The sequence below is a fragment of the Geotrypetes seraphini genome, chromosome 11 (genome assembly GCF_902459505.1).
Source record: "Geotrypetes seraphini chromosome 11, aGeoSer1.1, whole genome shotgun sequence".
NCBI classification, from domain to species: Eukaryota; Metazoa; Chordata; class Amphibia; order Gymnophiona; family Dermophiidae; genus Geotrypetes; species Geotrypetes seraphini.
The window spans coordinates 130,083,978-130,102,446 of NC_047094.1; the positions used below are offsets into that span (position 1 = coordinate 130,083,978).

An 18,469-nucleotide genomic window follows, 5' to 3' on the forward strand; every position below is an offset into this window, starting at 1 on the left:
GAAAAAGAAAAGCATTCTGCACAAAACACGATTAAGGAAACAAACAAAACGCAGACAAGAAAATGTAAATCTCTTCATTCTTTTAACTTCCTGTCTCGTTTACTTCTCTCTCCACACCCAAAGTCTTAATGACAATGACAATGACAATTATAATAATTATACACTGACTTATTTCTCTAATTTCCTCTGCAGCCTTTATAGGCTTGAAATGCTGAAGCTCAGTCCATTGTGGGAAAGGCGACTCCCGATCCTGTCCCAGAAATTAAAGATCTCCATCAGGTAAGGTCGGAAGGTTCCTCTGATGCCTGAACCCAGTGAAGTGGATAGGACTTGAAGATTTTTTTTTTAAATGCTTTTAGATATTTCTTTGAACCGACGTTCGTTTGCTGCTTTGTGTTTGTAATGGAGGGATTTTTTTTTTCTTGTGGTGGCTGGTTTTTCTCTCGAGGGGGTTACTCAAAGGTTTAGCACAGCCCAGGAGCCTGAGACTTTAAGTTTTAAAATGATCAGATGCTTTGGAAGTAGTGTGAAAGGACTTAACACGATTTTAGGATTAGGTGTTTAACCCTTTCAGGACCAAGGGACATATTTGTCCCATAACTTTAAAATCCTATCAATTTTGATTGGGATAGTCTACAGTTCTAAATTTGATATGTACGGATTCCATATGATACTGCCTTTATGTAAACAAACTGGTTCCGACATTCATTCATTAGCGTCGTTGCTAGATTGACGAGAAGATTCACTTGCCACACTGTCCATAAGCCAGAAGTGTGATTTTTTTAAATAAAAATAATGATATTTCACAAAAAAAATCAATTTTTTGGCATCTGCAAGCCCTTTTTACCTTAAAAATGTCGTCAAAACCACAAAAATTGGCCTAAGATCCTTATGGTCCTGAAAGGGTTAATGGGAGTTTCAATGTCCTTTACATCCTAATGTATTATTTTTCTAGGGAGCTTCGAATAGTTCCATTAATTTTTTCAGGTACTCAAGCATTTGCTGTCTGTCCCGGTGGGCTCACAATCTATCTAATGTACCTGGGGCAATAGGGGGATTAAGTGACTTGCCCAGGGTCACAAGGAGCTGTGGGGGTTTTGAACCCACAACCTCAGGGTGCCGAGGTTGTAGCTTTAACCACTGCACCACACACTCCCCACTTGTTAAATCATATGTGGAATTTGATATAAATATGGTGGCAATAGGGTCCACTCCACTCCCTTAACTTCCTCCCCCCTCCCCTGGAGATGTGTTGCATACAGCTACAGCCTCATCACCCTGAGGTTGTGAGTTCAAATCCCATGCTGTTCCTTGTGACCTTGGGCAAGTCACTTAATCCTCCACTGGCCCAGGAACATTAGCTAGATTGTGAGCCCACCAGGATAGAGAAAGAAAATGCTTGAAGTGCCTGTAGATAAAACCGCTTTGAGTGTGGTTGTTAAAAAGGCAGTATACAAGCCCCCAATCCCTTTTAAAGCCTTTAGTTCTTTGCCAGCAGCAACTCATACCTGCTGTTCCAACTGGCCTCGAGCCTTCCATCTGACCTGGCCTCGCCTATGTGGAAACAGGAAGTTGCATCAACAGGTATAAGTCACTTCCTGCTGCTGGCAAAGAGCCGGAAGCTTTTAAAGGCGCCACAGGGTTTAGGGAGTGGAGTTCAGAAACACCCAATTGCCTGGGGGGGGTGGGGGGGGAGAAGAAGAGGGAGAGATGCAGTGGCATTAGGCTGGCAGGGCTTGGGGAGCCCGCCAACCATATTACAGCTATGCAGCTGCAACTGGGTGGGTCTGAGCCTAACCTGGGTAGTTCTGTTCTCACCTGCCACTGCCTCACAAATGTCAGAACCCTAAGATCATTTTCTTTTATACCTGTAACAGATTCCAGAGAACATTAGCAAAAAGGAGCAGAAGATGTCGAAGATTTCCTGTTTCGTCCTTCTTGTCATGGGACTTGCCTTCTCTCATTGTGCCAATCCTGGAATGCAATTAAGGATATCTGACAAGGGGCTAAACCATGGTAAGTTAAAAGCTTTTAAGTATGCATTGCCTAGCATTAAAAAAAAAGCAAAAAACATATCCACTATTCTAGGGCAATATGTCATTGAAGATGTTTTCTTATGCTGACTGTTACAAAGCTGGTTGTTTATATAGGATACTGAAGAAATACGCATTAAATATATACTGTATAGATATAGACAAAATCAGATTTATTATAAATCGGAAGCAATTTTATTTTAAAATGTGAAACAATATGTTTTGATCTTTCTATAGTAAGAAACAAAAAGATCTAATACTACTCAGACTGGAGGAGGGTCACGAGTGGTGTTCCGCAGGGGTCGGTACTCGGACCGCTGCTGTTCAATGTATTTATAAATGATCTAGAAATAGGGACGAAGTGCGAAGTAATAAAATTCGCAGACGACACCAAACTATTTAGTGGAGTTGGGACTAAACAGGACTGTGAGGATTTACAGAGGGACCTGAACAAATCAGAAGAGTGGGTGACGAGGTGGCAGATGAAGTTTAATGTAGAGAAATGTAAAGTCTTGCATGTAGGAAACAGAAACCCGAAGTACAGCTGTTCGATGGGAGGGCTGGTAATGGGTGAAAGTACCCAAGAAAAGGACTTTAGGGGTAATAGTGGACAAGACAATGAAGCCGTCAGCACAGTGCGCAGCAACCTCTAAAAAGGCGAACAGAATGCTAGGTATTATCAAGAAAGGTATTACAACCAGAACGAAAGAAGTTATCCTACCGTTGTATCGGGCGATGGTGCGCCCGCATCTGGAGTACTGTGTCCAATATTGGTCGCCGTACCTTAAGAAGGATACGGCGATACTTGAGAGGGTCCAGAAGAGAGCGACACGTTTAATAAAAGGTACGGAAAACCTTTCATACGCTGAAAGATTGGAGAAACTGGGGCTCTTTTCCCTGGAGAAGAGGAGACTTAGAGGGGACATGATAGAGACTTACAAGATCATGAAGGGCATAGAGAAAGTGGAGAGGTACAGATTCTTCAAACTTTCGTAAACTACAAGAACGAGAGGCCATTCGGAAAAATTAAGAGGGGACAGATTTAGAACCAATGCTAGGAAGTTCTTCTTCACCCAAAGGGTAGTAGATACCTGGAATGCGCTTCCAGAGGGCGTGATAGGACAGAGTACGGTATTGGGGGTTCAAGAAGGGATTAGATGATTTCCTGAAGGAAAAGGGGATAGAAGGGTATAGATAGAGGATTACTATACAGGTCCTGGACCTGATGGGCCGCCGCGTGAGCGGACTGCTGGACACGATGGACCTCTGGTCTGACCCAGCAGAGGCACTGCTTATGTTCTTATGTAATATCCAACCCCCTCCTTTACAAAACCGCGCTAACGTTTTTAGCGTCGGCCATAGCTGTAACAGCTTGGGCGCTCATAGGAATTCTATAACTTACTCATATCATTTGGCGATGCACCTATGGTACACCCATGCTCTGCTAATGCGTACATTCCCCTATTACTATTTATGGAGCCCAAAATTCCATGCAGAAATTTGGCCTGCATCTTCCGGCGTTGCGCACGAGGCTTAATTGACAAATAAGCAGTTAATTGGCAATGGTTGGGCGCTAACAATTAATTGTCGGCATTAATTGGTAACAATTGGGAATGTACACAAGGCCCTTCCTAGTCGGGATTCGATAAAGATGCGCGCAGGAATTTTCCACGTGGCTCGGAAAAGAGGGCGTGGCCACAGAAGGGGCATGGGTCGACTAAGGTTGTTTCTAGAAATTGCGCGGCTAATTTAGATGCAAAGGTTTACACCAGGTTTCGGTTGCTGTGAACCCTCTTGCCCAAAACTGGCCACGGATCCCGGCGCTGTTCGACAAATGGCGCGTAAATTTGGGCGTCATTTACAGAATCCAGTCTTAGGTGACTTTGGTGCATGCTTTACAGAATAATAGGTGCCAGGTTGTAGAATGCGGCAGGTGGTTCGTAGTCAAATGCGCGTAGACATATGGGTGCAAGACAATAGAGGGCGGGACAAACACGCGGGTATTGTCTGTGCGCATTTGACTATGCGCATTTGTCTTGCCACTATCTGCCGCGATGGCAAGTCAAATGCGCGTAGACATATGAGTGCAGGGCAATAGGACGCAGGACAAACGTGCGGGTATTGCCTGCACGCATTTGACTTGCCACCACGGTGGATAGTGGTCTGATCATTAAAACAAACAAGCACACAAAAAACCTTATGTGGACAGCGCCTGTCACTAACTGCATGCATAGTTCTTATGATGACCTTCACATGACCTTCATAAGATTATTTAATCGTCAGACTGGTCCTGGAGAAAATTGGAGTGTTTGTAGTTTTGTGAAACTTTTCAAAAGGCGAGCAAAAAAGCTGACAACCTAGATTGCTTTTCTTCAGTGTAAGGCCCAGGGGCCAATGGCGGCCCCTGAAGACCTGAAAGGGGTGGCCCCCGTTGCCTTTCTGTTCTTTTCTGCCACTGCCTCTCTACTGAAGTTCAGGGCAGGAAGGGGAGAGTGGATGAGGAGGAAGAGCCACGTGCTGTAGGATAAAAGAGAAAGCATTTGGAAATGCTCAGAACCTTGGGGGGAGCCTCCCATGAAGTCTGAAGGTGGGCTGGTGGGGATGGGTATCATTGATACATACTAGTCAGCTGTGTCATGGCCTGCAAGGAAAGATTTTTGGTGGTCCTCCTTCAGCTCATTAGAATCCAAAGTGGCTCCAGCTTGAAAATTAATGAAGCCCACTAGCCCAGATCATTTCTTCAGGGCTAATGGCATAAATGTTCATTGGCCAGGAACAGGTATTACAGCTTACAAAGACTTCAGTTGTGTTTAAGTGTCTCTTGTAGTAACCTCCTCTGCCCTAAAGGAAAGACCCACCTCCCTGACCAACTCTAGGGTGCCTCCAATCCCTGATGGGTCAGAGGTCCAGTGCCACCAGCAGCCGTGAACTGGGACCTAAATTCTGTAGATAGTGGAGCTCCTAATGCTGTCTCTGGTGCCTTTTGGCCACCAAATCCTTGCAGGCCCTGAATCGAGGCTGGGGGTGGGAGTGGAGATGGCTCTCCAGCTCACCAGGGATTTGAAACACCCAATGAGGGGCCCTGGGGTGGCATCTCACATATGGTCTACGTATCCATCACTACACCTAAGGGTAACTCTTTCTTCGTATAGATTTATTCTTTTCAAGCACTTTCTTTCACAATTTTGGCCATTAATGAGCTGCTGTGTATGAATTTGCATTGCAGAATCTTATTTTAGATTTAAATAAGCTTTTTTTGTGTAGACTTTACGGGAAAGCTTACACTACCATCAAGTGAAATTTTATGAAGTGGCTACAAAAGTGCACTTCATGGGAATAAAAGCACAAATCTTTAAGCATTTTGCATTCTGTATAACCTGAAGAGATCTTTTTTGAAGCCACTTTTTTGATAAATTTGCTCCCCCCCTTTTGCCTAACCCCGGTAGTGGTAGCGCAGGGAGCCGCCCTGAATGCTCCGCGCTGCTCCCCACGCTCATAGTTGCCAGGTTATAGGATAGGAACTCTATGAGCGTGGGGAGCAGCGCAGAGCATTCAGCGCGGCTCCCGCAGTAATAACCGCTATTGCGGTTTAGTTAAAGAGAGGGTTAATCTGGCCAACATGTGGCTGTGAGGTATTTATAAGCAGCTTGTCCGTTTATTTCTACGGAGAAGTTTCTCCCGAGTCGGGCCAAAACTGAAATTTGCTTTTGCAGATTCATCTTGAAAATTTGACGACCGTTGCTCAGAGCCATCCTGCTATGAGTGTTGTGTGTACTCCACTTTGAAGGAAGTTTTTTTCCCCTGGGCGGTTGTTTAATCCTTTAATATTCTTTTCCCGTAGCTAATAAAGTTTTAAAGAAGGTTGTGGAAAATCAAGTAAAAGCTCTTTCGCTCCCAAATATAAGTGGTGAAGAAGATATCAAAGGAAAACTGACATATGAAGTCTCAAAGTAAGCAATTCATGTTCCATGTGGAAATTTATTTATTTATTTTAAAAATGTATACACCGTTTAAACCTAAACGGTTTCCATATCGTTACATACATAATTCAATAAGACAAATAAAATCAAGCATTAACATATAAGGTGCCTTTTATGAAGGCGCGTTGGGGCCTTAACGCACGGAATGGCGTGTGCTTTAAAAGCCGCAAGCGCTAGCTCCTATCGCTTCCTCTTGAGCAGGCGGTAGTTTTTCAGCTAGCGCGCACGTTAAAAACGCTAGCGCACCTTCGTAAAGGAGCCCATAATCATCAGGAAATCACGGAAAGTGCCCATCAAAAGGACAATCGCAAATGTCAGCTCCTAGAAAAATGCATTAAGAAATAACTGCGTTTTTAATAGTTCTCTGGAATTACCCTTGTCATAACATTTTCGTAATAGACCGGCAAGTGAGTTCCACAGTTTGACCCCCGCACAGCCAAAGACCATTGTACTGGTCTCAGCATATTTTGGAATAGCATTTGTTTTTGGGTTTTTTTTAAATCAGTGGTCTCAAACTCGAACCCTTTGCAGGGCCACATTTTGGATTTGTAGGTACTTGGAGGGCTGCAGAAAAAATAGTTAATGTCTTATTAACGAAACGACAATTTTGTATGAGGTAAAACTCTTTATAGTTTATAAATCTTTCTTTTTGGCTAAGTCTTAATAATAATATTGTAATTTATAGCTAAAGAGACATATGATCAAGAAACTATTTTATTTTACTTTTGTGATTATGATAAACATATTGAAGGCCTCAAAATAGTACCTGGTGGGCCGTGAGTTTGAGACCACTGTTTTAAATAATATCTTTATTGGAGCAAACAGTATAGCCAAAGCGCAACAAACACAGGGTGGCCTTACAGAGATTCAGGGAGGTATATCTCCCAGGTATGAATCCCACCTGATCTTCCCCGATAAGCTCCGGCAGATAACTGTTCAATCTCTTAGCCAATATGGCCGCCATCAGCTTAACATCTTGATTTAAAAGAGAAATCGGTCTATAAGACCCTAGTAGTTCCACATCCTTGCCGGGCTTAGGGAGGAGGATGACGTGAGCCAGATTATGGCGATTCAAACATTTGTTTTTAATAATGCTGAGTTCTCGGAATGCAGAGACCTAGATAGTAAATAGTTTGACATCTTTTTACTCTTAAACAATTCAGGTATGGTTCCTTACAAGGATTGATGGCAAATCATTATTGCTTTATATTGAGATCTAAAACCAACAGGCAGCCAGTGCAATTGTTGGATATTAGGCGAGACATGATCATATTTAGATAGGCATTTCTCCAGATAACCGGTGGTATTGGGATTAGGCCTTTGGCTCAAAATTGCTGACACTTATCTGGATAAAAGTTGATTAGAGAACACAGGGTCAGAGTGGTGCAGAGTAGTGATGCCCGATTTCCGATTCGAATCGATTAATGTAAGTGTCCAAAAACGTGCCTGTGTTTAAGGTCACTTACACAGTCCTGTAGTGGGTACAAATGAGCACCTGAACATTTTGCAAATATGTATGTAAATTATAATCTGCATACTCATTTCTTAGCACTGCCCACATTCTACACAAATCCACCCCTGTGAAAATACAAACTAACGATGCACGCTCTTATACACTGGTTGCTATTTTGTAAGAGGTCACTTACGCATGTAAATGATTAACACCCCTCCCCCCCCCCACACACACACAATTTACGTGCATTCTACACACTGAAATCTAGACAGCCTACTATAAAATTAACCCTCCCCTCAACCATTAGAAACAGAAACATGATGGCAGATAAAGGCCAAATGGCCCATCCAGTCTTCCCATCTGCAGCATCCACTAGCTCCTCCTCTCCCTATTGGCTAAGGCTCTTAACATTTGCATCTCCTCTTCCTATAGGCTAAGGCTCTTTACTAGTCACATTGTGATGTCATAGAACTTCATGGTTATAGGAATATGGTTCACTAAAACTACAAACATCTAATATAATAAAGCCCTAAGCGCACATGCGCACTCCCACCTGCGTGCTCCCGTTTTCCGTGAGCTGTAGGGATCCGCAGGTAGGAGTGCGCATGCGCGCAGCGGCGCGGAGCCTGTCGGACACGGCGGCTCTTGCAGTCTGAAGGATGTTAACTGGCCAGGGCGACGTCAGCGGGAGCCGGAACGGACTTTAATTCCTGCCTCCCAGGCATCTCCTCCTGCTCCAGCTGGGCCCGCTTAAAACACAAAACAAAACCCAGAGCTCGCTTCGTGTCCGGCAAGGGCTGCGGGTCCTGAAACCTTCTGATTCTAGCAGTGTCTGCAGCACTCTATACACGCTGCTTCGGGGCCTTCTACTGAAGGCCCCGAAGCAGCAGTGTGTAGAGTGCTGCAGATGCTGCTAGAATCGGAAGGTTAGTCGGGACCGCGGGAAGGGAAGGCGGGGGGTGGTAAGGGACTAAAGGAGCCGGCCAGACCGCGGGAAGGGAAAGGGGGGGTAGGGGAAACGCTGCTGCTGCACAGGGAAGTAGAGTGGGGGGAAGAAAATGGAGGGGGAGGGAATCCTGCAGTGGCTGCTGCACAGGGAAGTGTTGGGAGAGAAATGCTGCTGCATAGGAGGCAGGGAGAGAGACAGATAGAAAGACACAGGGGTAGGGAGAGACACAGAAAGACAGACAGACAAAGGGGGCCAGGGAGAGAGACAGACAGCCAGCGGGAGGGAGAGAGAGACAGAAATAAAGACATACAGACATATATTCTAGCACCCGTTAATGTATCGGGCTAAAATACTAGTCACAATATATTTAATGTTAATTTTAATAATTAAATGAATAGTGCTCAGACCCACAACCATCAATGGTTGTGGGTCTGAGCACTATCCATTTAATTATTAAAATTAACATTAAATATATTGTAATGTTTGTAGTTTTAGTGAATTAATATATTATCACAATTAATTCACTGTTCCCTCTAAGCTGAGCAGGAGTCCTCCACTCACAGTCTCACCAATAGAGGGTGTTGTTTTACTGTCACATTTTCAATTGTGAGGGACAGGCAAGTTCTGCAGGACTCCAGGGAACATACCTGTTCTTAGCGACTGAAAATATTCCACCCCCTAGTGGTAGCAATGCAGCTGGAGGACACCTGCTCAGCTTAGAGGGAACAGTGAATCCCTGTATGTATTTATTATAGAAATATGGTAACATGATGGCAGATAAAGGCCTAGTGGCCCATCCAGTCTGCCCATCCACAATAACCCTGCTCTCTTCCTCCCTCTCAGAGATCCCACACGACTATCCCAGGCTTTCTCGAATTCAGACACAGTCTCTGTCTCCACTACCCACTCAGACCACGCCTCCTCGCTATATGCACATTTTTGGGTTTTAGACGTGCATATCCCAGCAAAATACACACCTAAATGATCGGTTATGCCCATCTCAAACATGGAGTAAGGTTTCGGAAATGACTGCCATATTCTAATATTCACTTTTGTCTTTTTTTCCCCCAGAATAAAAGTAGAAGAATACCAAATTATCGACAGCTCACTGACCTTTGTACCCAATGTCGGTGTTCAGATGAACATAATAAATAGTAAAGCAATTGTTGACAGCACTTGGAGCGTGAAACACTGGGTTATGTAAGTACTAAGAAATCGGCAAAGCGGAAACAAAAACGGACAATGAATGGTAATGTTGTTTAGTTATTTTGAGTATTGACATATTGCTTATAGCCCAACTGGTTTATATTCAGGGACTTAAGCATTTCTCCTTGTCTGTTCCAGTGGGCTCACAACAAGATCCTCTTTTACTAAGGTGCGTTAACCGAATAGCGTACTTTTCTCCTTTTCAGCCAAAAGACACAAGAGAAGCTCGCATTCGAACTTCATTTCCCTACCCAGTTAGAGGCTGTAACATAGAAACATAGAAATAGACGGCAGATAAGGGCCACGGCCCATCTAGTCTGCCCACCCCAATGACCCTCCCCTACCTTTCTCTGTGAATAGATCCCACGTGTCTATCCCATTTGGCCTTAAAATCAGGCACGCTGCTGGCCTCAGTGACCTGAAGTGGAAGACTATTCCAGCGGTCAACCACTCTTTCAGTGAAAAAGAATTTCCTGTGCAGTTTCCCTCCCCTGATTTTCCACGGGTGCCCCCTGGTTGTCGTGGGACCCTTGAGAAGGAAGAGAACTTCTTCCACTTCGATGCGGCCCGTGAGATACTTGAACGTCTCAATCATGTCTCCCCTCTCTCTGCGTTCCTCGAATGAGTAGAGCTGTAATTTATCCAGCCTTTCCTCGTACGGGAGATCCTTGAGACCCGCGATCATCCGGGTGGTCATTCTCTGGACCGACTCTAGTCTCAGCACGTCCTTTTGGTAATGCGGCCTCCAGAATTGCACACAGTACTCCAGGTGTGGTCTCACCATGGCATAATGACTTCAGGCTTACGGCTGACGAAACTCCTGCGTATGCAACCTATGATTTGCCTTGCTTTGGAGGAAGCTTGCTCCACTTGATTGGCAGCCTTCATGTCCTCACTGAAAAAACACCAAGAACACCTTCTCTCACATCAAGCAGCATTATGGGGTAAAGACCTAGAACAATTGCTCTCGCCCACTACTTATGAGGAATTCAGGAAGCGCCTAAAAACACACCTGTTCCTGAAGTATCTAGACAACTGACCCGTACATCTTTCTCCTCAATAATGATTTTCTTGACCTATTAATCACTTTCTTCCACCTCTCTTAAGTCCAATCAATTTGTACCTTCGTTTAATCTTTTGTAAACCGCATAGAACTTCACGGTACTGCGGTATATAAACTGTTATTAATCGATTTAGCGTGCACTAAATGCTCATGGATACACGTTAGTCTACGGACGTGTTAGCGTTTGGCGCGCGCTAATACGATTAGCACACGCTAATTGGTTGGAGCACCTTAGTAAAAGAGGGGGGCTAATATATCTGGGGCAATGGGGGACTAAATGACTTGCCCAGGGTCACAGGGAGCGATTTGAACCCACAACCTCAGGGTGCTGAGACTGTGCCATGCATTCCCATGGTGCTAAAAGAAAGCCAACTTGGGTCCAGCTGATGCAAAGGCTAATACATGGCCTAATGATGCAGACTACTGAGAATGACACCTAGTAGGGGGAAGCAAATGCTAAAATCTTGCATTTTTAAACATCCGTAGACCTCATAAAATGTTATTGCTGACTTTTGTTTCACAGAGTAAGTCTATTAGGAATTGGGAAGGAAGATACAGGTATTCACAGTGAAAACAAACCAAAAAATAGAATATCTTCCAAACTTCTTGTGTCCAGTAACCCATTCACTCTATTGACCCACCCACCCTCCTAGCTACCCTTTGAGAGATCGCGCTCTGATGTCCCATTCCCTCTTAGAGATCCGACATGAGCGATCTAGGAGTGATCATTAGCGAGGACATGAAGGTTGCCAATCAAGTGGAGAAGGCTTCCTCCAGGGCAAGACAAATGATGGGGTGTATCCGCAGAGGTTTCGTCAGCAGGAGACCTGAAGTTATGATGCCGTTGTACAGAGCCATGGTGAGGCCTCACTTGGAGTACTGTGTTCAGTTTTGGAGACCACACTACCGAAAGGACGTGCTGAGGATCGAGTCGGTTCAGCGAACGGCCACCAGGATGGTCTTGGGGCTCAAGGATCTCACGTATGAAGAAAGACTAAAGAAATTGCAGCTGTACTCACTTGAGGAAAGAAGAGAACGGGGAGATATGATTGAAACGTATAAGTACATCACAGGACGCATCGAGTCAGAAGATGATATCTTCTGGCTCATGGGACCCTCGACCACTAGAGGGCATCCGCTGAAAGTCAGGGGAGGGAAGTTTCATGGAGACTCCAGGAAGTACTTCTTCACCGAAAGAGTGGTGGATCATTGGAACAGACTCCCACTCCAGGTGATAAAGGCCAGCAGCGTGACGGATTTTAAGAGAAAATGGGATACTCATGTGGGATCGTTAAGGGAGTAAACTCAGGGGGGAGGGATACTTGGAATGGGCAGACTTGGTTGGCTATAGCCCTTTTCTGCCGCTTTTTTCTATGTTTCTATCCCACCTGTTCTTAAAATCTGGCATGCTACTGGCCTCGATCAATATAGTCTTGTTAGAATGTTTATTTTCTTATTTTTTCCTCTGTCTCTATTTTTCACTTCTTTATTACTCTCCAGGTACTTTAATTAGATTGTGAGCCTTTGGGACAGTAAGGGAATTTCTAAGTACCTTTCTTACTTATAATTTTAATGTATATTTTCTGTAAACCGCTTAGAACCTAACGGATTAGCGGTATATAAGAAATAAATTACATTACATTACATTACATTCAATATTCACAGATATTAATAAATATTAATCAAATGGACCTCAGCTTCCATAAAGGAATCAAGACTTGGGGAGAGCAAACCTCTACTAAAGAGTCTAGACTTTTTTTTTTTTTTTTTTAAATCGGGCTAGAGAGAAAAAACTCCCCGTTTTGCATAACGGGAGAAAAAGTCTCAAGCCAAAAAACTGGGCCAAACAATTTAGTAGCGTAACGTTTTTGTTTTATCAATAACATTTTGGGCCAAGATCATTGGCTCTCATATAGTAGATGGCAGAGATAGGCAGATTATTAAAATCATATGGCATCCCGATATTCAGCTGGTAGTGTTTAGGATTTTTGTAAATGCTGATCGTTGCTACCTTAATTATGCCCTGATGTTCAGTACTGGACCATCCAGAGCTTATACAGGCCCAACTGATATTTAGCCAGGGCCTGCTTAACAGTTACATTACATTACATTACATTACAAAATCACAGGTCTTTGGAACGACCTCACCACCCCGCTGCGGAACCTGAGCTCCCTTCAGTTATTCCGCAAACAACTGAAAACCTGGCTTTTCAGCAAATTGTAGCTCTATCCTTCCCCCCTTTCTCTCCCCCCTTCTACACATAAGTTCATGTCATCCTTTTTCTTCTTCTCTACCCACTATTTTAAGTTCTTGTAAACCGTGTCGAGCTCCATTCTCATGGAGATGATGCGGTATGTAAATTTAAGGTTTAGATTAGATTAGATTAGATTACATTAGTGATTTCTATTCTGCTTGTGCCTTGCGGTTCTAAGCGGATTACAATTAGAAGAGATCTGGACATTACCGAGAGAATTACCTAAACAACGGTTCAAGTAAATTACATGTTATGGTAGAATGTTACAAATTTAGAGATATCTGGAATTTTTCCGATAGAATTACATAGCAAGATTCAGGTAATTACAGGATACCGTGGGGAATAACAATAAATTCGGGTAACAGAAGAGAGTTACCTAACATTGAAGGTAAATTGAAGGTGCCAGGGGCCACAGTTATGTGGCCCCTGGCAGGTTATCAGGATGGATCTGCATAACTTTTGTTTTTTATTTATTAAAAAAAAAAAAAAAAAAGAGCCCCGGAGATCCCAATCCTCCTCCCAACCCCCTTCCCAACAATATCCCCTGTACTCAGTCAATAGCAAATTTTTCCCCCTCAGCCCCCCCTCTACCTGAATATCTGGTGATCCCTTGGGAGTCATAGGAACAAGAACATGGCCCCTTGTCAATGCCTCTGTATAATGTCTGCTGTGACCGAGAGGTATAATTAGGTTTTGTGGAAATCTGATTTTATATAATTTTGCATGCATTATTAGTTATGCAAGAATCTCTAGGAAACATATCTACATTATATTTGAACTCAGGACATTTTTGCATAAAATATGTACATGCAATTGCCTGCAGAAGACAGCATGCACTAAATCTGGAAACGGTGGATGCTCATTTTCCCCCTAAACCAGTGTTTCTCGAACATTTTTAGCTCTGGCACACTAAACAGAGCAAATGTCTTTTTACATCACATTAGAATTGAAGTTATAAATTTGCAAAACCAACAGAAAAATTAAATTTGAGAGTTATTTATTTAAAGTTCTTTAAACTATGTCTGGGCATTTGCAACAACGGTGAATCAAAAGTAGACAGAATTGATAATCAATGCGACGGATGTGATTGCTTTTGAATGCAAATTAACTCAAAACGCGGCTCGACAGTCGACAAGCAAACACGCATTTCATCATCCACCATCTGCAGTCAATCCCTTTTTTCAATTTAATTTCTGTCAGAGCTGAAAATCCAAGTTGGCAAAGGTAAAAAGATCCAAATGGTAACAAAGGCGTGATTTCTTTGTTGCTCGTTAGGATAACTACTGCATAAAATTAACAAAAAATTACTTGCCGTTAGTTTTCAAGGACCAATTACGCCAAAAAATGATGCTTGTCTGGGCAGTTGTATCCTTACCCACAGACACTCATAACATTGACAGACTCTTGCGTACATGTCGTCTATTCTAGTGTAGACTTATAAAGGGAATTTGTTTAAAAAATAAAATAAAATTTTGGAATCTCTTCGGGTCACACCACAGTGCCTTGGCACACGGTTTGAGAGACACGGCCCTAAACAAGAGGATATACTATTTAATTTAAGAAAGATAGCAAGCTCCGTTTGACATTTTTGTATATGCAAATTTTTGTATATGCAAATTTATCCCCGTCCCCGCAGGAAATCAATTTCCCTGTTCTGTCCCCGCGAGTTATGACGCTGTTGCTGTCCCTGCCCCATTCCTATAAGCTCTGACTTAACCGCACAAGCCTCGGACACTTATTACATTACATTAGTGATTTCTATTCCGCCATTACCTTGCAGTTCAAGGCGAATCACACAAGAGTTGTCATGAAGTTACGAAATATATAGGCGGATTACATAAGAATTGTCATAAGAGCATAAGAACTGCCATCACCGGATCAGACCCTGGGTCCATCAAGTCCGGTGATCTGCTCATGCGGAGGCCCAGCCAGGTGCGACCTGGCGAGAACTTAGTCACCGGTATCCCTCTATTTGCCTTCTGAGGAGATGTGCATCTAACTTGTCCTGAGATTAGGTAATACATGATGGGTAATTTGAACATTTTAGATTTGATAAGGAGTAGATAGTATAGTAGGTGGAGCTTGGGAAGGATCTGGTCATGTTAAATAGGTTTTATATATTTTATGAAGAGTAGGGTTTTTGTTTCTTTTTTGAAGGTTTTGTAATATGTGGTCAAAGTCAGCAGATTGTTGAGTTGTCTGTCTAGTTTTGCTGCTCTGGTGGCCATTAGGTTGTCATAAAGTTGTTTGAGGCGTGTGCAGATGAGGAGGGAGCTTGCAGGAATGGGGGAGGGACAAGAAAAGAACTCACGGGGACAGGAAAATGAGTTCCGGTGGGTTTGGGGAAAAATTTGTCTCCCATGTCATTCTCTATATGCAATCACATTTGCAATCAGGTACTCATAAAATGCTAAATTGGATTACAATTGATCAAATTCTCTGATGTTTCACAGTTGCCTAAAATGAATCTGCATCCCTTCTTTCCACAGCAAAGCCACAGAAAAAACGGCGATAGAGATATCTGGAGCATCTATCGTGGTGGTCTTCAAAATTTCAAAGACTGATACAGGGTCTCCATTATTATCCCTGCACAGTTGTCACGCTGACATCCAGAAGGTCTCGATCAAGTCAAATAAAGCAATAAAGTAGGTATCGGAGAAATTGTACTATGATGAAATGCAAAGTTAAACTGATTCAGACTTGCAGGACGCCAACAAAATTCAAGTGGACAAGACAAAATGAATTTACTCAAAAAAAACCCTAATAGTAATAATAATTAATATTATTTGTAGTTTTGATTACTTCAAATAAGGCACATGAGATTTTTGTAGTGAAATTTGACCAATTTTTATAATAATATATTGGCATAAACCTGCATTGGTGTGTGTTCAACTCAGCACACCCATTTTTGTCATGTCAATGGTACGTGTATATGTGTAACTTATAGTATGCCCCGGAATCTTTTGCAGGGGTGGAATTCTCTTTAGGGCACAGTTGCATGATTGACAAGCGATTAGCAGATGCTTTTTAGTTGGCCGCCGAAATCCCTATAGAGCAGTGGTCTCAAACTCGCAGCCCGGGGGCCACATGCGGCCCGCCAGGTACTATTTTGAGGCCCTCAATATGTTTATCATAATCACAAAAGTAAAACAAAACCGTTTCTTGATCATACGTCTCTTTAGCTATAAATGACAATATTATTATTATTAAAACTTAGCCAAAAGGAAAGATTTATAAACTATAAAGAATTTTACCTCATGCAAAATTGTCATTTCTTTAATAAGACATTAATTATTTTTTTCCTGTGGCCCTCCAAGTACTGACAAATCTAAAATGTGGCCCTGCCAAGGGTTTGAGTTTGAGACCACTGCTATAGAGAATCCGGACCTATGTGTATAACTTACAGAATCCCCAAAATTCTGTATATAGTGCCATACATTACGGAGTAAATTCGGTAAAGGACGCCTAAGTCCTGCATACAGTTAGCGTCCAGATAAAGTGGTTAATAAGCAATTTAAGTGTCTAGCCGACCGTTAATTAGTACTTGGACATCCAAAGGATGTGAATGTCAGTTTAGAGACGCATCCACAATTTTTTTGACACCCATCAGGAAAAGCTGCGCCTAAGGAAATAGGCGTGGGCCTGGCATAGGCGTGGTGTGGGAGAGGCTTCAATATGGATGTCTTTTGAATAATATTCATATTGCTGAGCACCCGAGCGCGTCCACCTAACGCCTATATTGTAGGCGAAAGAAAAGCAGGTCTATTTTTGAGCAAGACTTGGGCGACAGATAGGCGTGAGTTAGGTGGACATGACTTAGGCAGGCTTTGGACGTCGCCAATGTGTTTCGCTAAATAGATTACTAGGGTTTTTTATTTTTGCATTATTAAGCTCAAAATACATGTAATAATGTACCACATAAACAGGGCACATAAATACTGAGATAAATATTTTATGCACAACCTTCTATTTTTGTGGGAAGACAGCAATGTCGTTTGCTAATTATAGGAAAAGATCCATTAACTGAAGCAGAGCACATGATAAAGATAGCTTTATATTTCTTGACTAAAGAGTGCTGCAATAAACTAATTCTTGAAACAGCTGCATTAAGCAAGCAAGGCTCCAAAAGGTTAAAAACAGAAAAAAGAGATACAGACCTCAGCATGGCTTCTACGAGAGAGTATAGCTGCAACTTACTTATGAAGAACGTCTAGGTAAGTTGCAGCTATACTCTCTCGAGGAACGCAGAGAGAGGGGAGACATGATAGAGACGTTCAAATATGTTACTGGCCCTATGGAGGTGGAAGAAGACATCCTTTTCCTTACAGGACCTACGGCGACAAGAGGGCATCCGCTAAAAATCAGGGGTGGGAGATTTCATGGGGACATTAGGAAGTATTTCTTCACCGAAAGGGTGGTTGATCGTTGGAATGATCTTCCACTTCAGGTAGTAGAGGCCAACAATGTGCTTGATTTTAAGAATAAATGGGATAAACATGTGGGTTCACTTCAAGGAAGTGCTTAGGGGGGTGGGTTAGTCGAGTGGGCAGACTTGTTGGGCCGAAGGCCCTTTTCTGCCATCATACTCTGTTTCTATGATTGCAAATGGAGGTCTCCATCTGCACATTGGTGACCTCATTGTGAGATCATCAAGGTGCACCTGGAAGGTAGAATGCCACAATTAAAATAGGGATATGTGTTGGGGGAGCTGAGCATACTTGGCAGATAGGAACAGGGCTTTTACCCATTGAGCTACAGCAGCTTCCATTCAGGTGGCTCTTCCTGCCCTGTGATATGATACCTTCAGGAAAATCTGGTAACCCTAGATATAACTAGTGCAAAGGTTATGAATTACTCCGATAGCTGTATTCTATATTATCTGAAAATATATAGAAAGAGGAATTATATGGCCGTCAGAGACTTCATAAATCCTTTTGAAAATTGACCCATGTTTCTAAATGTTTGAAACAGATGCTGAAAGATTCTGTGGCACATCTGGTTTCTGGTTCTGGAACAATGTTCTAATTCTCATCAGCCAGAGAATTCCACTTTCCAAAGTTCTTATTTGTTTAAGGAATATGTACCTCACCTGTTGCGAATTTACTCGTACCTTTTTTTTCCTAATAAAGCCATCATTGAATGCTACCTTTGATATGAAGGGTGTGTTAGCATTCTCTGTAAGCACTTCTCATTTGTATTTGGCCTATGGTTCTAGATCTTGGCCGCTGTTGAATATTACCCTAGACTGCATTAATAATTATATAGAAACCTACGTATTTTCTCTCCTACTTAATTCCTGACAGATTGATGCAGGAAAAGTTTGAAAAAGGGAAGCTAGAAGATTACGTCCGCGAGCTTCTGAACTCAAAGGTATGCTATCACTATCGATTGGATTTTGTGGTGCCCGGCGGAGCTGAAATACTGCTGGAACTGAGAGCAATAGTCCAGACACGTCAGATTATTTGTTCTTTTTTTCAACTGGCCTTTTTGGGCGATTCTAACACTGATAGTATCATATTTTATACTTCCA

At 42.7% G+C, this 18,469-nt stretch overlaps 1 protein-coding gene across 1 annotated transcript in view; it reads left to right on the forward strand.

Annotated features, from left to right (window-relative positions):
• Positions 1-1,709: 1,709 nt before the first annotated feature.
• The window catches only part of LOC117345728 (BPI fold-containing family C protein-like), a 45,379-nt gene continuing 28,619 nt past the window's right edge, over positions 1,710-18,469 (forward strand). The window contains exons 1-6 of the mRNA XM_033914805.1: positions 1,710-1,781; positions 1,878-2,016; positions 5,875-5,983; positions 9,487-9,615; positions 15,429-15,584; positions 18,243-18,309. Of these exons, the coding sequence (XP_033770696.1) occupies positions 1,911-2,016; positions 5,875-5,983; positions 9,487-9,615; positions 15,429-15,584; positions 18,243-18,309 (567 nt within the window). The 5' untranslated portion in view covers positions 1,710-1,781; positions 1,878-1,910. The remainder of the gene's footprint in view (positions 1,782-1,877; positions 2,017-5,874; positions 5,984-9,486; positions 9,616-15,428; positions 15,585-18,242; positions 18,310-18,469) is intronic.